Here is a 21682-nt window from a genome sequence, read left to right on the forward strand (position 1 = left end):
CTATGCTGCGGTGTTACCCTGAAGTTAAATGCCATCCTGTTAGTACGTGGTGACTGAAGGGACCAATTCATTCATCCTCAGCACTCGGACACCTCCCACTATAAACAAACAGGCATTCTGGCAGCATGTTTTTAAAGTTCTACCAAGAACCATGATGTCAAAGCTCACTGATTTCCATCAGTGACTGATATTACTCACATAACTTCAGTAAAACAGCTCTTTATCTCTATTTACTCTCCATACTGGATTGGAATGAAATAATAGTAGCTTTTTATCAAGAGGTCCTGTAAAGAAGTCCTCATTCCGATCAAATAAGACCACGTTCATGAATGTGGGCATGATAGGTGGTGATACATAGTGAAACATGGTGATTCGTGGTGACTTGTGGATGATACATGGTAATAATAGTGATTTGAGGTTATAAGTGGTAATACATGGTGATACATGTTGATACGTAGTGATTTGAGGTTATAAGTGGTAATACATGGTGATACATGTTGATACGTAGTGATTTGTGGTTATAAGTGTTGATACATGGTGATAAGTAGTGATTTGTGGTTATAAGTGGTGATACATGGTGATAAGTAGTGATTTGTGGTTATAAGTAGTGATTTGAGGTTATAAGTGGTAATACATGGTGATACATGTTGATACGTAGTGATTTGTGGTTATAAGTGTTGATACATGGTGATAAGTAGTGATTTGTGGTTATAAGTGGTGATACATGGTGATAAGTAGTGATTTGTGGTTATAAGTGGTGATACATGATGATAAGTAGTGATTTGTGGTGATACATGGTGATAAGTAGTGATTTGTGGTTATAAGTGGTGATACATGGTGATAAGTAGTGATTTGTGGTGATACATGGTGATAAGTGGTGATACATGGTGATACGTGATGATACATGGTGATAAGTAGTGGTTTGTGGTTATAAGTAGTGGTTTGTGGTTATAAGTGGTGATAAATGGTGATACGTGGTGATACATGGTGATACGTGGTGATAAGTAGTGATACGTGGTGATAAGTAGTGTTTTGTGGTTATAAGTAGTGATTTGTGGTTATAAGTAGTGATTTGAGGTTATAAGTGGTAATACATGGTGATACATGTTGATACGTAGTGATTTGTGGTTATAAGTGTTGATACATGTTGATACGTAGTGATTTGTGGTTATAAGTGTTGATACATGGTGATAAGTAGTGATTTGTGGTTATAAGTGGTGATACATGGTGATAAGTAGTGATTTGTGGTTATAAATGGTGATGGTGATACATGATGATAAGTAGTGATTTGTGGTGATACATGGTGATAAGTAGTGATTTGTGGTTATAAGTGGTGATACATGGTGATAAGTAGTGATTTGTGGTGATACATGGTGATAAGTGGTGATAAATGGTGATACGTGGTGATACATGGTGATAAGTATTGATTTGTGGTTATAAGTAGTGATCTGTGGTTATAAGTGGTGATGCATGGTGATACGTGGTGATAAGTAGTGATACGTGGTGATAAGTAGTGTTTTGTGGTTATAAGTAGTGATTTGTGGTTATAAGTAGTGATCTGTGGTTATAAGTGGTGATGCATGGTGATACGTGGTGATAAGTAGTGATACGTGGTGATAAGTAGTGTTTTGTGGTTATAAGTGGTGGTGGTGATACGTGGTGATACATGGTAATAAGTAGTGATTTGTGGTTATAAGTGGTGATGCATGGTGATACATGGTAATAAGTAGTGATTTGTGGTGATGCATGGTAATAAGTAGTGATTTGTGGTGATGCATGGTGATAAGTAGTGATTTGTGGTTGTAAGTGGTGATTCATGGTGATACATGTTGATACGTGTAACGTACATGGTGCTTTTAGCAAATACGACTCAAGCCTATCTAGACGTCTCTGGAAGTTCATTACACACTGTCATATGATATATATGACAATAGGTATGCCAATATACTGTAGATTTTAAGCACACTTTTTAAAGTCTGGTAAAATTACACCCTCAGAGTTGCAGCATTACATTAATGCTTTGCTTACAAGAAACAGAAGCAGGTATCATGACAAGCTATATTTGAAAAATAAGTTACTGTGGTCCTTTATTGCATCTTCTCTATTTTTAAACACCAACATTTCAATCTCAGGCAGGCGTAAAAATACATTTTCTTGTGTCTTCACTCAGGTTTTTTATGTACAAACAGTAAATGAACATAAAAACAGGTGAATGGAAATGTACACTTTATCCTGAGGATGGCACTTACAAAAAATAAATCCTCAGGAGACCATGAATATTTACCGATATCTACAGCAAGCTGCATTCAAATCCAGCCTCTAGTTTTCAATATTTAGTACCTTGTGATTGACCAACTGTGGAAACTTTGCCCGGATGGTGGTGCTCAATGAACCTACAGGAGCTCAGCATGTGAAATCATCCTCTGGGGACCAATACACTCACAGCGAAGTTCATGAAAAGCCAGCCAGGTGTTTCTCAGATTGTTTTGCGTACAAGTAAGAGTAGGACAGACTTACAATGATGTTAACAGTGTTTAACTGGTGCGTGTTGTGGCCGGGTGGTTAAGACACATACCAGATAATTGATGGATGTCATTCCAGTGCTCTCCCTGCATTTATTGTCTGCATCTCTACAGTAACTACTGAATAACGGCAAAATGCAAAAAAAAAAAAAACTAAAATTGGGAAAGCTTCAGTTTGTGGAAGGAAGGATATTTTTCAGTTTGCTGTGAAAGTACTATTTTGCGCTTGAAAAGCCTTGTCTTTCTGTAGTTTTTCTTAAGATTTATACATCCACTACATCCATGGGTATATAAGAAAAACGGCATTATTTGTCTGCTAAAATCAACTATTTATTATCCAGTTTCTGACAGTTTCCTCACTGTTAAATCAAACACATGGCAAAGGAATTCATGACTCTCACTTAAAACTAAAGCTGCACTCTAGCTTCTCAGCACCAGAGGCCGATTCAAAGCCAAATCAACTGATTCAATTTGAGCAAATGCTGCTTCATCCCAATTAAGACTTTATAGCCAATAAAATGATAACAAAAGAAGATTGATCACTACAACCTGTTTGGGTGCAGGGTAGTATGTCTTAGTATTAATGTTTAAACATTGATGCTCTGGTCCGGTTAGTTTCTGTGAAATATATCTCTTTTTTTTAAAGTGAGCATACAAACAGTGAACAAAATAGCATAGTCAATGTAGGCATTTAAATCACGCGGCATTCTCTATTTGGTATAAATGGGAGGACTGTGTCCAAAATAGGAAGCATGTTTAATGACTTTGGAAAATTCCAGTATCTTGTGATGGTCAGAGATGGAAGCAGCAGAGGTCAGGAAACAAGACCTCTGGCATCGCTGGTTGACCGTCAGAAAGGAAAATCCAGCTTAAACAACACAATTTCCTTTTTACTATCCGTCTATGTGTTTGAACTTATACAGCCCACCCAAAATCAATCAATACGAACATAACCTAAATGGCACAAAGAGAAATGTTACAGCAAAAAGACATCTGTCAGTGGAGGCACAGATATGCTGACAAAAGGACCAGTTGTTTAGTTTTTTGAAACACACCTTCGAAACTAAATTTGTCTGTTTAAAATATGAAAGAAAAACCACCACTTCAAAAGAAATCTCTTTGGTCTTCAGTCTTTACGCTGTTGATGGAATGAATAAACAATGGTTTCATCTACTGTATAAAAGGTTAAGAGAATAGTTTCCTGTAGTAAACTATACTGTTACATCACTTGGCACCTTTACAACATATAAAAGTGACCACGTACAAAATCACTGAATGAAACTATGACCAACTGGTGACTTAAACTGAGAATTAGACCACGATGTACATCATTAAGTTACACGTTTGACACTGCACCAATACAGCAAACCCCCCCCCCCCCCCAAATGTCACATTTTTAGAAACATTTGATTATCTGCTCATCTTAAATCATACTGCTCCACAAAAAATGCAGCTGCAGCTGTTCATGGCTGATGAGAGTAAATGAAGTCTGGTCCCAGAGCTGAGGAATAACCACAAACTGTCTCAGTCTCCGCCCTGAAGACTTCCACACCATTACATCCATCTGCAAGTAGTGTGTGGCCCATATGCTGATGAAAGAGTTTTAGGTCACTGTAATCATTCCTCCTGTCCACACTGGTTGTGTAGCAATACCTTCCTAACGTAAATGGGGGATTAAGCATCCCTTAGCTGTTGCACACTAAGCGGGATCTCACAGTGGAAACAACCATCAATCTGTTGAAGCCTCGTATTCAGTTGTTGGGCAGGAATCAGTAAAACATTATGCCGGTCTTGGGGAGTCAGAGAACCCTTGAATGTTGTGTTACTTGCAATTTACTTCTAAAAGCATCGGTATTCATTATTCAAACTGCAAAAAGTTTGTTTCTACTGTCCCTCTGCCTCAATCCTCAACGCTAGGAGACCACGTCACTTAGAGTTCCTGAAAAAACTAGCTAGCCAACTAGCCAGCTCTAGAGATGGATCAGTCATCCTCTCTGGAGCTCCCGTCTGAACCTCCCCACGGTGAAGCAGTCTGTAGGGGTCGCCTAATATAACCATTGGTTAATGTTAAAGAGTGAGGTACCGTACATATGGAGAGAAACGTATATTTTCTTCAGCCTTTATGAAAAAAGCCAACAAAGCTTGCTACGCAGTGTTAATTAACATGTTCAGAAAATGATTCTGCCTCCACCTTTGCTCTCTTCACAAAATGCATCATCATATTTACGAACAGAAAAGGGGTCTATAGCCTTGCTGGTTGCCTTGGCTTGCATGCAATATTGTAGCTTGCGTATTGAAAGTGTAAGACTTCAGCATTAAACCGGACCACTAGGTACGGGGACCCCCCAATTGCCATCGGATATTTTGCACACTGGCAAGAAGACATTACTTAGTAACCATAGACTGCTTAACATATGGCCGTAGTAGGTAGCTGCTTGTTAGTAACGTGTTACAGTAACAAGTAATGTAAGAATTTGAAATTCTGTTGTTACTTTGACGTTTAGGGGTCAGCTTGTTTGCTGTCTGTTTGTTAATATCAGTTTGGTTTTTGTGTGTTCTGTGCTGAGAAATAAAGCAAACGTGAAGACGCAAATGTGAAGAACTGCCAAAATCTGCAGTTCTTCAAGTGGCCACTTGAGGCTGGCTTCAAAAGTGAGTCATTCCCCATAGAAGTTTACAGCAGAAATAGACATGTTTAAAGCCTAGTACAAAAAATGTTTTGGTCTCTGTAGCTAATATTCTTGTTCATGACTGTCCGGGGAATTCATTTTTATATAACTAACCCTTTAAAATTATATTAAGGCTTAAAGTTACGCATAATTGAGGGCTTCACAGGTGGATGACGTTCCAGGTCACTAGCTGCTAGTTGATATTTTATACCGTCTATGGTTCTGTTGAGATCCATAGACTGTATCCGGGACCTTGGCACAGCTGGGGTATGTGGATGGGGGGGAGGTGGTAAGCCTCTACAAGAAGAGGAGGAATGTGACTTCTGGGAACGAGAAATGCGGCTTCCAGTTTTTTCATTTTCAGTGTCAGTGGTAGGTATAACAGCACACATAAAGTTGGAGGGTGTGAGAACCGCACAGTTGAGGTTGGGAAGTTGTCTCACTTTCATTTACATAAGATGCAAGCTATGGGTGTTAAGGATTTGGAGGTGATAAGAGGCATGTTTGACGGTGCTGGGCTCAGTAACAAAAGTAATGTAATGCATTTCTTTTGCTGCTCAGTATAGGTTTTGAAAAGGTAAATCTTTGAAGAGATATTACTTCACGGCCACTTGATGATTACAGCGACCAACAACTCTTTGAAAGACGTCTATATGGGCATGTGAGTTGTACTAAGACTAATCTATGCTTTATGGTGTGTTGAGACAGAACACAAACCGAATCTTCACATAAATCTCCCTGCTAAAACTTTAAAAACAGTTATGTTTATTGTTCACAAACAGTAAAAGAGATGGTTCGGGTGTTTTGAAATGGGGTTCTTATCCGTAGTCAATGTACCAGGTCTATCTATTGTCAATGGCTGTCGGCTCGCCCCCAGTAAAGTAATATACTGCTGTGGACAGAGGCAGCAGCAAAATGTATTTTAGCCACCTAAAGGAAAGGCCCACCTTAAAAAAAATCAATAAGAAAATTTGACCACCTTATCTTGCCATCAGACCTGAAAGTGAAAGTTATCTATGTTCTCGTAGCCACTGGCCTCCGTTGACAAAAACAGTATCACCTTCAGTTCAGTTCCATGTTGGAATATTCTAAATATTACACTTTATGACACTCAAGTTTAAACATTTCAAACTTTCTCAGATGCATTTTGTGCCACATTGAGCAAATTTGCATCTATCATGCCCAGTCAGTTCTTTCAATTGACCCCTTGCAATTGCACCACTTTTAAAATTTGCTTTGCGTTCTGTCTGAACACCTTTGAGACACACTCTTATGACTAAATGCATCTACGGTCCCCTCTTCTTTTCTGGTATAGAGGTGCTTGAATTACCTTGCTATTTTATCTATTGTTTATTATAGAAGTTCAGGTCCGTCGCATTTGACCCCATCTCATCTCTATCAAAATGAGGGACACGAAAAACTGACCAACCAATAATTAAGACCTATGTCTCTAAGTCTCATTTTGTCCCTTTTTCTACTTTCTGTTCATTAAAAGCACCGCACTGTACCCATTTGTCACAGTTTACAGCTAACCTGTTCCCATACACTAATGTTCTTCTGAGCACGTCCTTACTTAGTGTGTGAACACTGGATCAGTTCGTTTGGTTTGTGTTTCAATGTGAAGCACCGTTGATCGTGATGTAAATTGGTGAGCTCGGTGGATCTACTCATCACTGAGTCTCCCCTCAACTGGATTAGATTCCTGCAGCTCAGATTTCAGACCTTCTTAGCACCATTCACACCTTTTTAGCACCAATGATGAAGATGTAAGTGTTTGTGATTCACAGCTCATCACTTTAGCATTTCACAGGTTCAGAGACATTGCTAGAGTCACACTGCAGTGAAACTTGGTGTGAATGTCCTACCAGTCTCCCTGGAAGCAGGTTTATGCCTCTGCATATGGCAGGTGATACTGCTCTTCCCTCTTGTTACACCGTTTGGCTACGATTGCCAGGTAGAGCACCAGCAGAATGAGCCAGTAGCAGGCGTAAAGTATTGTCCCTGCTATTAACAAGGCTTTCTCTGTCTCACTAAATGGCTCCTGTGTTTCACAGTAGATTGTATACGCCACACCACCGAGCAGCACCGTAGCCCACACTGTGACAGGCACAGCGCCAATGAAGTTTACCACAATCTTCCTGCGGCCTGAAGTGCCCCATCCAGCCTTGTTGATGGTGAGCAGGGCAAATATCTTGGCAGGGAGCAAGCTGGACATGTAGAGCAGAGAGTACAGTGACATGAAGATCATCACCAGGCTGCCCCGCAGGAAACAGGCGTAGGTGGCCTTCACCATCCCAACCAGTTGGACCGTTAATAAGAAGAGCAGGATGTTCCACAGCCTTCCACGGTAGAAGAGATGGATGACGGTGGCAACCAAGAAGAAAGGGAAGAAGCCAGTGACCACGGACTCATAGGTCATCCAGAGGCTGTGTTTGTGGAACCACAGGGCATTATACAGCCACTCACGGAAATAAGACTTGCTCCATCGAGTCTGCTGGTTGAGCCACCGCAGATACTGGGTCGGTGTCTCAGTCTGGCACTGCGATCGCGCTGTGAATTTTGTCTTGTAGCCGAAGCTGAGCACCCGATTGGTGAGGTGGCGGTCATCACCGAAGCTGCACTTGGAGCCTAGGAAGGTCTGGTGGTACCACGGCTCCAGGAAGCGCTGGAGCAAAGAGTTCCTATACATCCCCAGAGGACCACTGATACACTGGACGCACCCAAAGTAGGACTGGCAGGCCCGCTCAATGTTGAAGGCCATCCAGTAGCGTACACTGCTGAGGAAGGAGATCCAGGAGTCGTACTTGTTAAGGATCTGGAGGACAGGAAAGTAAAGGGAACATAAATCAACAAAGGAAGAAAAGGAAAATGTACTTTCGTGACATGTAGTAGTGAGCAATCAACTCCCTTGGTGGCCCAAGAGTTTTTAAGTTGACTTTCAAACCAAACATCTATAGTCTTGGGTCTTCATTATTGTGTTGTATTTTACCTGAACGTCTCCACCGACCCCTCCCACCATTGGATCTTCCTCAAGGATCTTCAGCATTTCTATGGTACATGCTGGGTCCAGAACTGTGTCCGAGTCACACACCTGAAAAAGGACACAACAAGCACAGGGTGACAATAATGCATAGAGTCACAGACTCAGAAATATACACTGCCTGGCCCAAAAAAAAGTCGCCACCTGGATCATCATGCCTAGTGCCGTACTGTACAAGCCTGTGGGGGCAGTGCTATGATCTGGGGTTGCTGCAGTTGGTCAGGTCTAGGTTCAGCAACAGTATGTGCTCAAAGAATGAGGTCAGCTGACTACCTGAATATACTGAATGACCAGGTTATTCCATCAATGGATTTTTTCTTCCCTGATGGCACGGGCATATTCCAAGATGACAATGCCAGGATTCATCGGGCTCAAATTGTGAAAGAGTGGTTCAGGGAGCATGAGACATCATTTTCACACATGGATTGGCCACCACAGAGTCCAGACCTTAATCCCATTGAGAATCTTTGGGATGTGCTGGAGAAGGCTTTGCGCGGCGGTCAGACTCTACCATCATCAATACAAGATCTTGGTGAGAAATTAATGCAACACTGGATGGAAATAAATCTTGTGACATTGCGAAGCTTATCGAAACAATGCCACAGCGAATGCGTGCCGTAATCAAAGCTAAAGGCGGTCCAACGAAATATCAGAGTGTGTGACCTTTTTTTTTGTGGCGACTTTTTTTTTGGCCAGGCAGATTCATTGGTCAAGTTAAGGCTGTATGTGTTGCAACACTGAGGGAAATCCATTAGAGAAATGAGAGGCTGCTGACAGATCCCAGCTGGTTCATTCTAACTGCACTGGACTGGGTCAGCTGTGGACCTGACCATTGAGCCACAGCAAGGGCACAGAGGGCATGCAACAGCTGGATATGAAGAATGAGTTTGTTGTTCAACAACTCATCGCATATTTGCGATGTAAAGATTCATCCATTATCCATAACCACTTATCTTGTTCATGGTTGCCATAGCCGGGCCTGGCTGGTCGCAGGTGCATAAAGTGCATGTTTGTGCACGTGAGGATGCCCCGCTTGCTAGGCCAGGGTCGCTGATCTTCGCTGCTCTCATATAGCGATTACAACCCACAAGGCCGGCACGAGCAACTAGTCATTGCGGAAAACGTTGCGCCCACCCTTCCGGTTCCCTCTCAGGTAAAAATTGTTAGCTCTGTCAGCAAGTTTGCCGTAGTTTGTAACGTTAGCACTACTAGCACTGTGAGGCGTCGCCATGTTGAGAGCCATTGAGAGGCAATCAATGCTACCAATCTCGTATCTTGCACCTATAAGTCCGATGTTAATTTTCAGTTGACTTGGGTGGCTATTGTTTGTTCAATGGGTTTCATGTGAGACACAAAAGTTTAAAATAGAGTTCAAAGATTTGAAATGTTTGGTTTAAATTTAGGATTAGAATTAAAATGTGGTTCTCAATACGATATCCAGAGCAACATAGCAGCAAACAACTATTTGCAATGTAAAAATATATTGGATTAATGTCTAACTGATCAGAGAATGAAGTCACTCTCCCTCTGTGTGTGTTGTAATCCAAGCTTTTCTTTTCTTTCTTTACATAGCCAGGCCAGCCATAAAGAAGCAGGACAGATATCCAAAACACCATTAATACAGCTGACTTAAATTATATCTGGTTAGAGTGTGCAGATGAATATAAATTGTCTTCCATTGATGGCAATATAATGTGATTATTGTCGGCCACTGCTACACACGCTCAGCCCTCCCTATGTTCACAGTTGAATTGGTTGTCAATTTTGGGCCTGCTGCCAAAATCTGGAAGATATCTTTCTGGAAGATAAAATAATCCAATTATTCAATGCTGTAGCTATGCAACGCAATGGAAAAGGACAGATTTTCTTTTCAGCTGTTACAAAATACAAGCTTTTTTTAAGATGGTCGAATCTGATCAAAACAATGAGCAGAGAAATGTGTTGATTCTTTCTTTCTGCACTGATTGCAGGTCTTGCAGTGGGATAAAGTTTAAGAGTGGGTGTTCTTTCATTCTTTCAGGTTTTATTTTGTCACCATTTTGGAATCATAAGACCCTTACATTTTTCAAACGACACATTGAAATAGGTTGCGAAATGTAGACGGCACCTTGCCATCACTATTTGTTTACAGGCCAGTCCTGCCTGCTCCAATATGGCGGCAACGTTGACGTATCGCAGCAACGGGATAAAGTGGCCAATGCGGCATCTAAGTGTATTATTTGTAGGGTTTTCCCAGCAGAAGAAGGAGGGTCCACCACCTAACAGTAGCTTATTTTAACATCTAGGGGATGCAACCTATTTTTTCTCTGCTCCATTGTGAACAACAAAGGACGAGAGCTAGCTAACGTTAGATGCTAGCAGCCGGTCAGCCACACAGTCCTGCATGGAGCTTACAGCTAAGGTTAATGGGAGGTGCCATTGATTTACATTATATTGCGTTCATGCTCCATTCAGTTAAAATGAGTATTGGGCGAAGGGGAATTCTAACGTTATCATGATGTGTTCAAATGTAATATTTTTGCAAAAACTTGAATAAATACAGTTCTTTGAATTTAGATTCAAGTGATTGTATTTTTGAGGTAAATGTGCTTTCCTGTTTTACTCTTGTTTTTTGGTTTCAAAATGGAATTGAGAATAATGGAATACACTGTATTATCCCTACTCCACACAAACACTTCGTAACACAGGCTGTCTCAAGCCCAAGCCGAGATAACCCTGGTTATCATCAGGGTTATTTTCTCAGATTTCACAAATTTCCTTGAGACACACAAGACGTTATTCAACTGTTGCCACAGGCTAAGTATAGTATACCTTATGGTGAGGAAACAGATCTTGTGAATGTGTAAAATTAGTCAAGTGGCCCTCTAAACCTTTTTTAAAACTTCTAAAATGTTTTTTGATGTGGTCCCTCAAACATGCGTACTACTTTCGGTGTCTGTGGACCTTACCTGCACATAATCCACACTGTCCCCCAGTGCTTTAAAGGCGGTGTACATCACCTCTCTTTTCCCTCCCCACTCCTGCATGATACAGGAGTAGCGGCAGCCTCTGGCCAGCCGAGCCACTCGTGCTGCCTCCTCCATGTGCACTGTGCTCCTCCCTCCACCTCCGACTCCTCCTCCTCCACTCCCATCGCTGTGGTAGTTTCCCTTCCACACCATACTGCCAGCCTGATCAGCCCCGCCCATCACCTCCTGAAAAATGTCAATCATGTAGCGGTCCTCTGGCCGGTTACCATCCACCACCAGCACAACCTTCAGGCCAGGGAAGGAGATTCGGCGGACACTGCGCAGGCACTTCCTCAGGTAGTCTGGGTCCTCCTGGTAGGCGGCAATGCAGAGAGCCACGGAGCGTCGGAGGTGCTGTGGCCGTGAGGGGCTCCTCATCCGCCGATGCTCCAGGAAGGCGAAAAGGCTCTGGAGGAGGAGATGGAGGGAGAGGAAGGCACCATAGAGGCCAAAGGAGAGGTGGTGCTGCTCAGTGTGGATGAACTGGTAGCCTTTATAAGGAAGAAACACAGTAGAGACGAAGTTAAGAAAAAACAAAAAAACGTCACTTGTTATCATCATCATCATCATCATGACCATCACTTGTTTTGATTCTCATGTACATGTTTGTCAATGTGTATATCATTGAAATTCACAAGTTAACCTGTGACATAGGCCAGCAGAATGGTGAAGAGGACCACCGCAGCAAAAAGGGTGGTGACCACGATGTTCAGCGCATTCCTGCAGCGAGAGGGCATCTGGAGGTGGAGGAGAATGTGGGGTAGTGTGGACCCCAACAGATGTCAAAGTGAGGATCAGAAAGTAAGAGGACACATGTTCAGGGACAGGTTGAGGGATATATTGGAGTGAAGGTGAGGTAGGAGGAGAGCAGAAATGAGAAGTTTATTTTATAGAAAGAGGGTGAAAGTGTGCGGAGAAGGCAGGGAAAGAGAAAAATAAATCTGAAAGTGGGTAAAGTGTTTGAATTGACTTCCACAAGGATAAATAGTTTAATTTATAGCAATTGGACTTAGTTTTGCACAACATTTGCTACTTAAATGCATGTTTGGACACACACATGATGAACATGAGCATGTTATTGAATGTAGACAGAGATTGGGGCCTCTGGACCATGTAACATTTCCTGTTTTTTTTCTGCAAAACCTTTTACCGGCCACCATCAGCTAAAAGGCACCAGCATCAGCCATTGACATCATGGAGACATGATGCCAGATGCAAAGTCCAGTGTAGCAGTTATTTACAGTTTACTACTTTTGATGCCTTTAATGGTTTTGTGTGAAGCACTTTGAATTACCTTGTTGTTGAAATGTGCTATACAAATAAACTTGCCTTGTCTAATAATTATAGAACTATTGCTGATACTAATACTACTACTAAACCCACTATTGACCTCCACTATTGTTGTATTACAACAGCAGTTGAGCTGAAGGCTTTAAATGGCCAGGACACGGAGACTGGTTTTGGGTTTATAGGACTTTACTGAATGATTCAGGTATCAGGTACTGTAATGGTACATTTTGACTTACTTAGTATATATTTCTACTCAGTATATCGTATTCATGCATAAGTAATTTTGCTCTGAACTTTGTTGAACTTCACCGTGTCTTTGTTATGCAGAAGAAGAATTCTCTCTTGCCTGTTCACAAAGATAACTAACTGTGTTGTATGAGAATGTTCCAGCGCCAAGGCTGGCCGTTTGTTTTTCATTGTTGTTTCTATCAGTCTGAGACCAAAATGTCTTAACATTGGCCATCGGCCCCCACCTTTGCTCATTGTGTATAAAGAAAGTACGTTCACTTTTTTTCTTGGTTCTTCCTCACTGAGACTCTACGCATTCTGTTGTGATGATTGAACCTTTTCTGTGCAGAAAATAAATATTTCAAAGACAATCTCTGGTTTTCGGTATTCCTTATTTCAGCATTAAAAAACTCAAACAAATTCGTGCCTGAAATTTAGGCACAATTATTTCCTGTCTTGTCAATCTGTTTGCCACAACGCAAGATTGGAATGTATGTGTGTATGTGTGTGTGTGGTCTAAAATGGGTATTAGTACTGTTGAGAGATCAGTACCTAATTAGTAAAAGGGGGGAAAACACAAAAGATAGAGCAAGTAACTCGTAGGTGACATAACCCTGAACTGAAAGTATCAGCTCTTTGGGTCTCATCCTTGCTCTGCAACACCAAGTGCTCACTACTACCGGACCTGGCTTCAGTGGGAAGGTGGCTTATCACGTCTGCCACATTGCTGGCCCAATTTCAAATCCTCCTGTTTCCAATAAAGCTCTAAGATTATCTAGGATGGCTCTTGCTTCCTCTGGGCTTGGGAGGCTTTGTAGACAATTGTCGACATAGAAACATGTTTGGTCACTGTGTTGGATGTCTTCATCTGGAGGGTTTTGTAGGGCAACATGCCTCTGGAAGGCGAACATTGCACAGCAGGGACTTATCCTTGTCCATCAGTCGAAACCTGGTGTAACGTCACTTTGATGTAACCGCATAACTCTATTGTTAAAGAAATAAACACTTACTTTTTTAGCAATCTACGCACACAACAGGTAAGGTTCACTTAAAGTCCTTCCACAGTGACCGACTGAGGTGAGTGTTTGCCTCATGGCATGGAGATTTCCGGAGCCTGTCTGGGCTGGAGTTGCACTGATGATTAATTGGCTTGTTAACCAGCGTGCTGCCAGAGCCTTTTCTACACTAGTTGTTGTTGCTATTACTATTACTTCTGCTGCAACTAGTACCACTCTTGATATCATTGCTGCTTCCGTTACTATTTCTACTTCTACTACTCCTACAACAACTAAAACTACTACCACTGCTGCTGTAATTACTACAACTAAAGCTACTACTATAGCTGCTGCTCTTACTTTTTCTACCTCTACTAATACTACAACCAAACTACTAAAACTACTACTACTGCTGTAATTACTACAACTACTACCGCTACTACTACAATTACTAAAACTACTGATGTTACTATATCTACTTCTACTACTACTGATGCTGTAATTACTACTACTACTAATAATAATAATACAACTACTACTATTGCTGAAACTAGTACTACTACTAAAACTACTACTACTATGGTTGCTGCTATTAGCTGCTATTTTACCACTGCTAGATACAAGGGGACAAGATGTGTACATAAGAAATAAGAGGGTAACAATCTGGGAACTTAAAAATAATTCATACTGTAGAAATTTTCTAACTAATGGGTATCTTTTCCATTATCGTTAGGTACAATGCGACCTACTGAACAACCTATGGCACTTATTTTACTTGTAATATAAGTATGTTTAACAACTATTCTAATGTACAGAGATGGAGCTAGAGATATTTTGTAAAGCTATTGCTGTGGTTTTGACATTTGGTCTGCTCAGTTTTGGATGTAAGTTGAAATTGTCCAAAGATAAGTTAGAAGATACGTGCTGAATTTGAAAGGCATGACATGACCTTTTGATTTTTGTATCATATCAATATCAGTATCAATATCGTTTTGATATTGGGGACTCTCAGTGTCAATCCACATAAACCTGAAGTCTCCTGTATTAACATATAGTTTATAGGCCTACAGTATTAACCTCTTTTCCCTGGACCTCCAAAAAAACACACAAGTGTACCCTTCGCTTATTTAGCAGCACTAAGTACTCCAAAAAAAATCCCAGCCTATTAAGTGCAATATGTAACTAAGTACATCTCCCCCAAACCTCTGGTACTCAACAAACTTACACTGTAAATTGGGAAGAATTACACTGTACGTCGCATACCGTATTCTAAAGTGTCACCACTACTATTACTCCTGCTGCATCAGTAGCCTACTGCTACTACTACTTCTACAGCTAGTACTTTTGCTACTGTTACTACTACTGTTGCAACTAGAAAAAATTATTTGTATTACTGCTACCACTACTAGAACCATTACTACTACTGTTATTAATATTAGTACTATTCCAAAGGATATACCTTGTCAAAGAGTATCTGGCTCAGATTTGGTGGACATTCAAAGTTTTTAAATGAAGAACTTACAGTTGACCACCATCTGCCCATCTGTTCTACCCTCGTTCATCTTCCTCCCTCCTTCCTCCTTCCTCTCCCCTTGCCCCTCCTCCCATTGGCCCCTCTGGCGCTCCCTTCTTCCCTCTCTCTGGGTTAATAGTTCTAATTAAAGGCCAGCCAGGGTTTGGCCAGTGCTTGGGAACAGTCGAAACGGAGGAACAATTCTGTCTTTTCATTCATGAAATTACCTCCTGGCCCCCCTTACCTTCCACCCCCCATCCCACCTGGCCAGGCCAACGCAGGAGAGACAGACAGATATTTCTATTACATTCAGCTCTGTGGGACACACTGGCACAGACACATTTATCCACCTCTCTGAGTGGATGTATAGATTTACATCCTGGCACTGGAGAAACACTCTATGTGATATCCAGTTTGTTACCGAAAGGGGGATTTTGGAAATAGAGGTTTTGGAAAAGATACTAAAGATTCTCCTTCTCAAGCATTGTTTTCATGTGTCATCACTGTCATTTAGAGGTTCTTTCCACTGACAGCCCTATTCCTCTAAAATCTCAATTCTGTCATTTTCTGTTCTGTCTTTCTTCTCCTGCACTCTTGACTGTTCGTGTTCAAATGTAATCCCTTCCAGGTCACAAAGGGTTACAAGGTTACGAGGTTCATTTATTGTCATTGCTCAACAAAGAATTGCAGTCCCATTTTTCTACAAAAGAAAAAACACATACACAAAAAAGCTGACCCTAACCCTCCTTCAAAACCTCATTTTTTGGACCTCTAAATTTCTAAAATCTTGCATAGGCTGGAGAATGACTGGAGAACCAGATTCTCAAAGCACTTCATCACAATGGGTGTGAGTGCCACAGGGCGGTAGTCATTTAGACATTTCAGGTACAGGAACGATGGTGCATTTATCCCAAAAAAAATAGTTTACCCAAATTACAATTGCAGTTGAATGAAATGATCTGTTTTTATTTGCCCAGCTTTTAAAATATAGTTTGTCTAGGTCATAACACTAAACAATTTGAATTTAAAATATTTAAAAGCTGTGACCCTTTTTTCCACTCGATATGGTGGATTATACCAGCAGGCCGAAGCTGCGTGGTGTTAACGTCCCGTGGCCACAGACAGTAACATGGACTGTTTGATTGGAGGGCCACAGTCACCAGAGGGGCTTGTTGGCCGGCTGGGGAGCTGGGATTCGTCTGCTGGTTAGGTGGGGGGGCAACTAACCCTACATTTACATCTGCCCGAGTATCCTGACTGCAGCAACTTGGTGTTTTCTGGGATAAATGTATGATATTCAAATATTACCGGTGATTGACATGTACCACAATGAAAATAAAACTGGAAATACATACGTTATTTGCAACCACCTTTCACTGTCCAAGAAAAGTAGTAACATCAACATCTAGCATCAAGTTACTACTTAAACAGACCTTATATTGACCTTATGAATTTAATGTCTCTGGTCACAATTTTGAATTAAAAAATGACATATCTGAAACTCGTAGTTTGTAAAACCTGAAGCTGGCTTTAGAGTTATTCTGTAGTGATGCTGGTCACATTCTCTAGCCTCTGTACATGTAGTTCAAGTGGACATCCAGATCACGATTAGGATCCATGTTTACTTGAAAAGCTGTCCAGGGCCACCAAGTCATCAGTTCACAAATGATCCTGGACGCAGATAATTCCAAATGTCCAAATTAAGAACACTAGATGTAGGTAAAAAAATGAAAGAGCTAATCAACATTTCCAAGTAAAAATCATTTTCACCAAATTAGTGGTGATATTCCCAGTTGTATTCTGGCAGTGCCACATGGGAGGGATTTCCTGCATCCATGCTCCCTGAATGAATGGCCTGGGAGTCCAGGTGGGGAGGTGTTACGGAGTGATGATTTTGGCCTCGGGACAGGGACTTTGACCCAGCTGAGGGGAAAGGAAGCAGGGAGGGGTAGGGGAACTTTCTTTGTAAAAAAAAAAAGTGTTTGGTGGAGCAAGTAGGGTGACCAGACTCCTCGGGACAGTCTTGAATTAAGAGCAATTGTCCCCGAACCCTGTCCCGTTTGTCCTGAAAATTGGACTAAACCAGAGTTTTGATTAGTTATAGCCTAATAAAATGCAGCTGTTGATACTACAGATCTCAGTTTACTGATATTTCTTAGGTGGAAGAAACATGATCTGGACAATTGCTTAACATGGGGGTCAAACAACACTGATTGGTCAACTATTACCCCTAGATTACGCATGTTATAGTGGGCAGCAGAGGAGAGTGGAACAATACTCTGCTTGATCGTAGGGACAACTTCATCTGGTGCAATAACTAGAACCTCCGTCTTGGTGCCGTTAAGTTGTAAGCAGTTGTCTGCTGGCCAGTCTCCAATAGCATTTACACAGTCCAGGAGCCTAGTTAATGTGAAAGCCTCACTGGGTTTGAATGACAGATGAAGTTGTATGTCATCTGCATATAAATGATAGGACACATTATTATTTTTTATTTGGTCCCAAAGGTAACAAATAAAGGGAAAATAACAGAGGCCCCAGAACCGAGCCCTGCGGTACGCCACAAGACAGTGGAGAGGTAACGGATACGAAATCACCCACAGAGACCAGTCTAAACCAGTCTAAACCAGTCTAACGCTATGCCAGATATCCCCACCCAATCATGTAGCCTCTTAATCAAGATGTTATGGTCTACAGTGTCGAACGCAGAACTGAGGTCCAGAAGTACTAACACAGAGCAGTCACCAGCATCAGAAGACATTAATATATAATTCAAAACCCTCAGGAGAGCAGTTTCAGTAGAGTGTTGTTTACGAAACCCAGACTGGAACTTGGGATACATATTGTGCCTCTCCAGTGCAGCAGTAAGTTGGTTGGCCACCACCTTCTCTAAGATTTTTGAAAGGAAGGGCAGTTTTGATATAGGCCTATAGTTCATGGGCAAAGCCGGATCTAAGTTGGGTTTCTTTAATATAGACTGGATAGTGGCATGCTTAAAATGTAGACAATGAGGAATTAACAATAGATGATACAGCAGGGCCAATAATTGGCAGAACTTTCTGAAATGGAGAGGATGGTAAAATATCCAGAGGGCAGGATGATGGCTTTGTTTTCTTAATTAAGTCCATCAGGTCTTGAAGGCTGGAAAGAGTCCAGAACAGTAAGAGATTGAGAGGAGCTACAGGTAGATGAACAAATCCCAGGCTGAATACCAGACCCAATAGCTATTACCTTATCAATAAAAGTTGTCAACAGAAGAGCATGGTAATGTAGAGACAGACGGTGAAACAATTCTATTAACTGTGTCAAACAAAATCTTGGGATTTCTCTTTCAAGAAGAAATTAAGTTGGTAAAATAAGCAGTTCTAGCTTCCTTTACAACAGCATTAAAAGAAACTCTGAGGTCTTTGAGATATGAGCAATGCACTTCTAGCCCAGTGGCTTTCCATAGCCGCTCTGTCCTGCAACACTTCCGTCTCAGGCTGCAGACAGCGTCTGTCATCCACGGAGAAGTGTTGTAGGCAGCCCTGGTCCTTTCCTGAAGAGGTGCTACTTTATCCAGCAATGAGGTGCAATGTTCATAAGACTAAGGTATTAAAAATTCACCGTCATTGTGATTTGTATTAATATCACAGCAAAAGTGCATTGAGAACTGATCAGCTGTACTCTATAATGCAGGAGTGGAGTGTTCGTTTCAGACACAAGGGGTCAGTATTTTACAGAAAGATCAAAGAAAATACATTTATGATCACTGATCAGTAGGTCCTCACAACGGGTATTATCAACATCTAGACCCAGAGAGAACACAAGGTCCAAGGTGTGACCACCCCTGTGAGTGGCGTCAGAAACATGTTGCCTGAAATTTAAAGTAATATTCAGTAATATTAATAAACTCAGTGGCTGTACAATCTGTGGCATCATTGATATGCAGAATAAAATCATCAACCAGAAGCACTTCATCTAGCTTGATAATAGAGGTCAGAAAGTCTGTGAACTCTGATAAGAACTGACCTGCTGGACTCGAAGGTCTGTAAATGAAAACACAGTAAAACGACTTTAGCCGACCCACTTAAGTCAGCTGTAGTTCAAAAGTAGTATAATGTTCTGTGCTCCCCAATTGGCAGGAAAACTGATTCTTCCAGACCACGGCGAGACCTCCACCATGGTCTGTCAATATAAGAACAATCCACAGGGCATAGTTCATTTAAGTGGATGCATTCCATATTCCGTTGCCAGGTTTCAGTCAGAAATAAAAAAGCCAAATTATGACTTGTGAACAAGTTAACTTCTCTAATGTGAAACAAACTGAGCTGAACCGGACGACTTGGTGGAAACGAGGCTTATCTGTGAGTCCTGTTTGGTGATGGGCAGCTAGTGTACAGTAGGTTTTTCACTCCTTTTTTTAATGAAAACAGCTGCTGCTGGAAACAAGGTTAATGAAAGCAGTGAAGAACCAAACTGTAAAAATGACCTTAGAGCCCCAAAACACTGAGAACGAGGTGAATAGGAAAGAACGAGCATGTCTCCTGGCAATCAAAGCATTTTATTAACCTTTTATTAAGGAGAAGTACCTTTGCGAAGGATATCATAGGAACCGTTGTGAAATCTGTGGCCTCATTAGAACGCAGTGTAACGGGAGAACAAGCAGAACAAACTGATACAGTTTGACCTGACAAAATAAAGTCAGTAAAGTCAGCTAAACTTTGCTAACAGTAGCCACCACAATAGACACAGACCAGGTGAGGCTTTAGCTGCAAATCCCTGAGTGTGTTGAAATGAGCAAGGCTGTTTTTTTAGTGGTTATGAATGAACTTATTTCCTCCCTCAAAAGTTACATGGTCTTGCTTTAAGCTTATGATAGCCATCAACTAATCCACCTTTTTTGACCGGAGCGTAGCTTCTATCTAATCTATTTCACCTGAAGGTCTCATAAGTAGCCTGTCAAATACTAGCAGGCTTTGTGTACAAAGCAACCAGACCGGGCAGGTCCGGCACGGCGGTGATGCCATGGAAAATCAAACAGGCCAGCGTTTTCTTTGGAGAAGGCAGGAGCCTTCAAACGGCCGCTCTGAGGCGTTCCTGTCAACCGTTTCCTACCGGTCACCGTCTGCCTCCAGAGAGGGGAAAAAGCAGCGCATGTACATGCCAGGAGGCAGCACGCACGCACGCACACACACACACGCACACACACACGCACACACGCACACACAGTGATAACGTACAACACCGCCACACACACACCTATTCCTTCAGAGTCATTTTACAACTTCCTCCTTTAAAGCAGAAAGAGCAGCAGTTCTGGAATTTATTTAGTCCTGTTCAAGTTAATTAGTTTACTCACACACACACACACAGTGTCAAGCAGAAGAAATATTTTCTCTACCTCACATTGCAAGCGCCACACAAGCCAGAACACACTCGAGTCTTTGTACAGATTTTTCTGACTAATGATGCTTATTTCAACGTTCCTAAAACTTCCATTCAGTTTATGTCCCTCTTGAACATGTTTGATCTCACACACTTTCATTCATTCTCTTTTCCAAAACCTTAACAACTATTGATTTAACATAACCCAAGTTTAAATGCATAAATAGTCCTTATTAATGCGGACCACCAGGAAACAGATGTGTCTTATCTTTCTGTGCTTGTAGCAGCAATTTACATCATAAAGACAAAAACATGTTTTAAAACCCTTACCTTCCTGATCCAGTGGACCCTCTTGTCTTTGTCTCCCCCTGAGGACTCCCCCCCAGATCTCCGTCCGCCCGGTCCGTCCGTTGAGCCGGGACGTCCAGCCCTCTACTCTCCTCAGCACAGCACTCTCCTTGTTCTGTACCCCTCCTTCTACCAGCTCACACTACATCTTTATTCCAGCCTGCTCACTTAATTCAGGAGATCCCGCATCCAAAAATACAGCAGCAGGCAGCTGAAACCTCTACCCCTCCACCACTTTTCTGAGCCAGCCTCCCCGCTGCCTGCTCCTCCCCCCAACCTCCTCCCTCTATCTCCCAGGACTGTCCTGGGGCATGAAGCCCCCCAGCTGAGATGTGATCAGAGGTGCTCAGCCAGCAGCTGATGCTGGTATAGTCTTACGTCTGTAGCTCACAGGTTGGGGGCAGCATTCGGTCCGGTCTCTGCCTCTGGTGCTCTCCATCCATGCTCCTGATTTCCAATCAGCATGGGGCCAAAGTGATGGTGAAGGTGAAGACCGCGGGCCAAAGTGGGGAGCTCGAGCTTGGCCTCGTCCTCAAGTCTGATTTCCTCTTTTGCGCCCTGCAACGAATCATCCCCAGGTTTCCTCCTCTCCTCCCCCCCCCTCTTCTTCCTCTGTCCCGTGCTGCAGTATTAACTCGTCTCTGCATCCCCTGTTTGCATCAGAGCCTAAATCATGTTTCCTCCTCTCCCCCTCTGTCACACGGT

The 21682-nt window shown here is 42.0% G+C and overlaps 1 protein-coding gene across 1 annotated transcript; it reads right to left on the bottom strand.

The window, feature by feature from the left end:
- Window positions 1–3933: 3933 nt before the first annotated feature.
- Window positions 3934–21025, bottom strand: has3 (hyaluronan synthase 3). The gene is made up of 5 exons (XM_068722998.1): window positions 20960–21025; window positions 11883–11976; window positions 11180–11730; window positions 8181–8282; window positions 3934–8006 (listed from the first exon to the last, which is right to left on the bottom strand). The coding sequence occupies exons 2-5, from the start codon at window positions 11974–11976 to the stop codon at window positions 7077–7079; spliced, it is 1677 nt and encodes a 558-aa protein (XP_068579099.1). The 5' UTR covers window positions 20960–21025; the 3' UTR covers window positions 3934–7076.
- Between the last annotated feature and the right edge of the window lie 657 nt (window positions 21026–21682).

The sequence above is a fragment of the Cebidichthys violaceus genome, unplaced genomic scaffold (genome assembly GCF_023349555.1).
Source record: "Cebidichthys violaceus isolate CVI_PGR_0920_01 unplaced genomic scaffold, fCebVio1.0.p SCAF_3, whole genome shotgun sequence".
NCBI lineage: Eukaryota > Metazoa > Chordata > Actinopteri > Perciformes > Stichaeidae > Cebidichthys > Cebidichthys violaceus.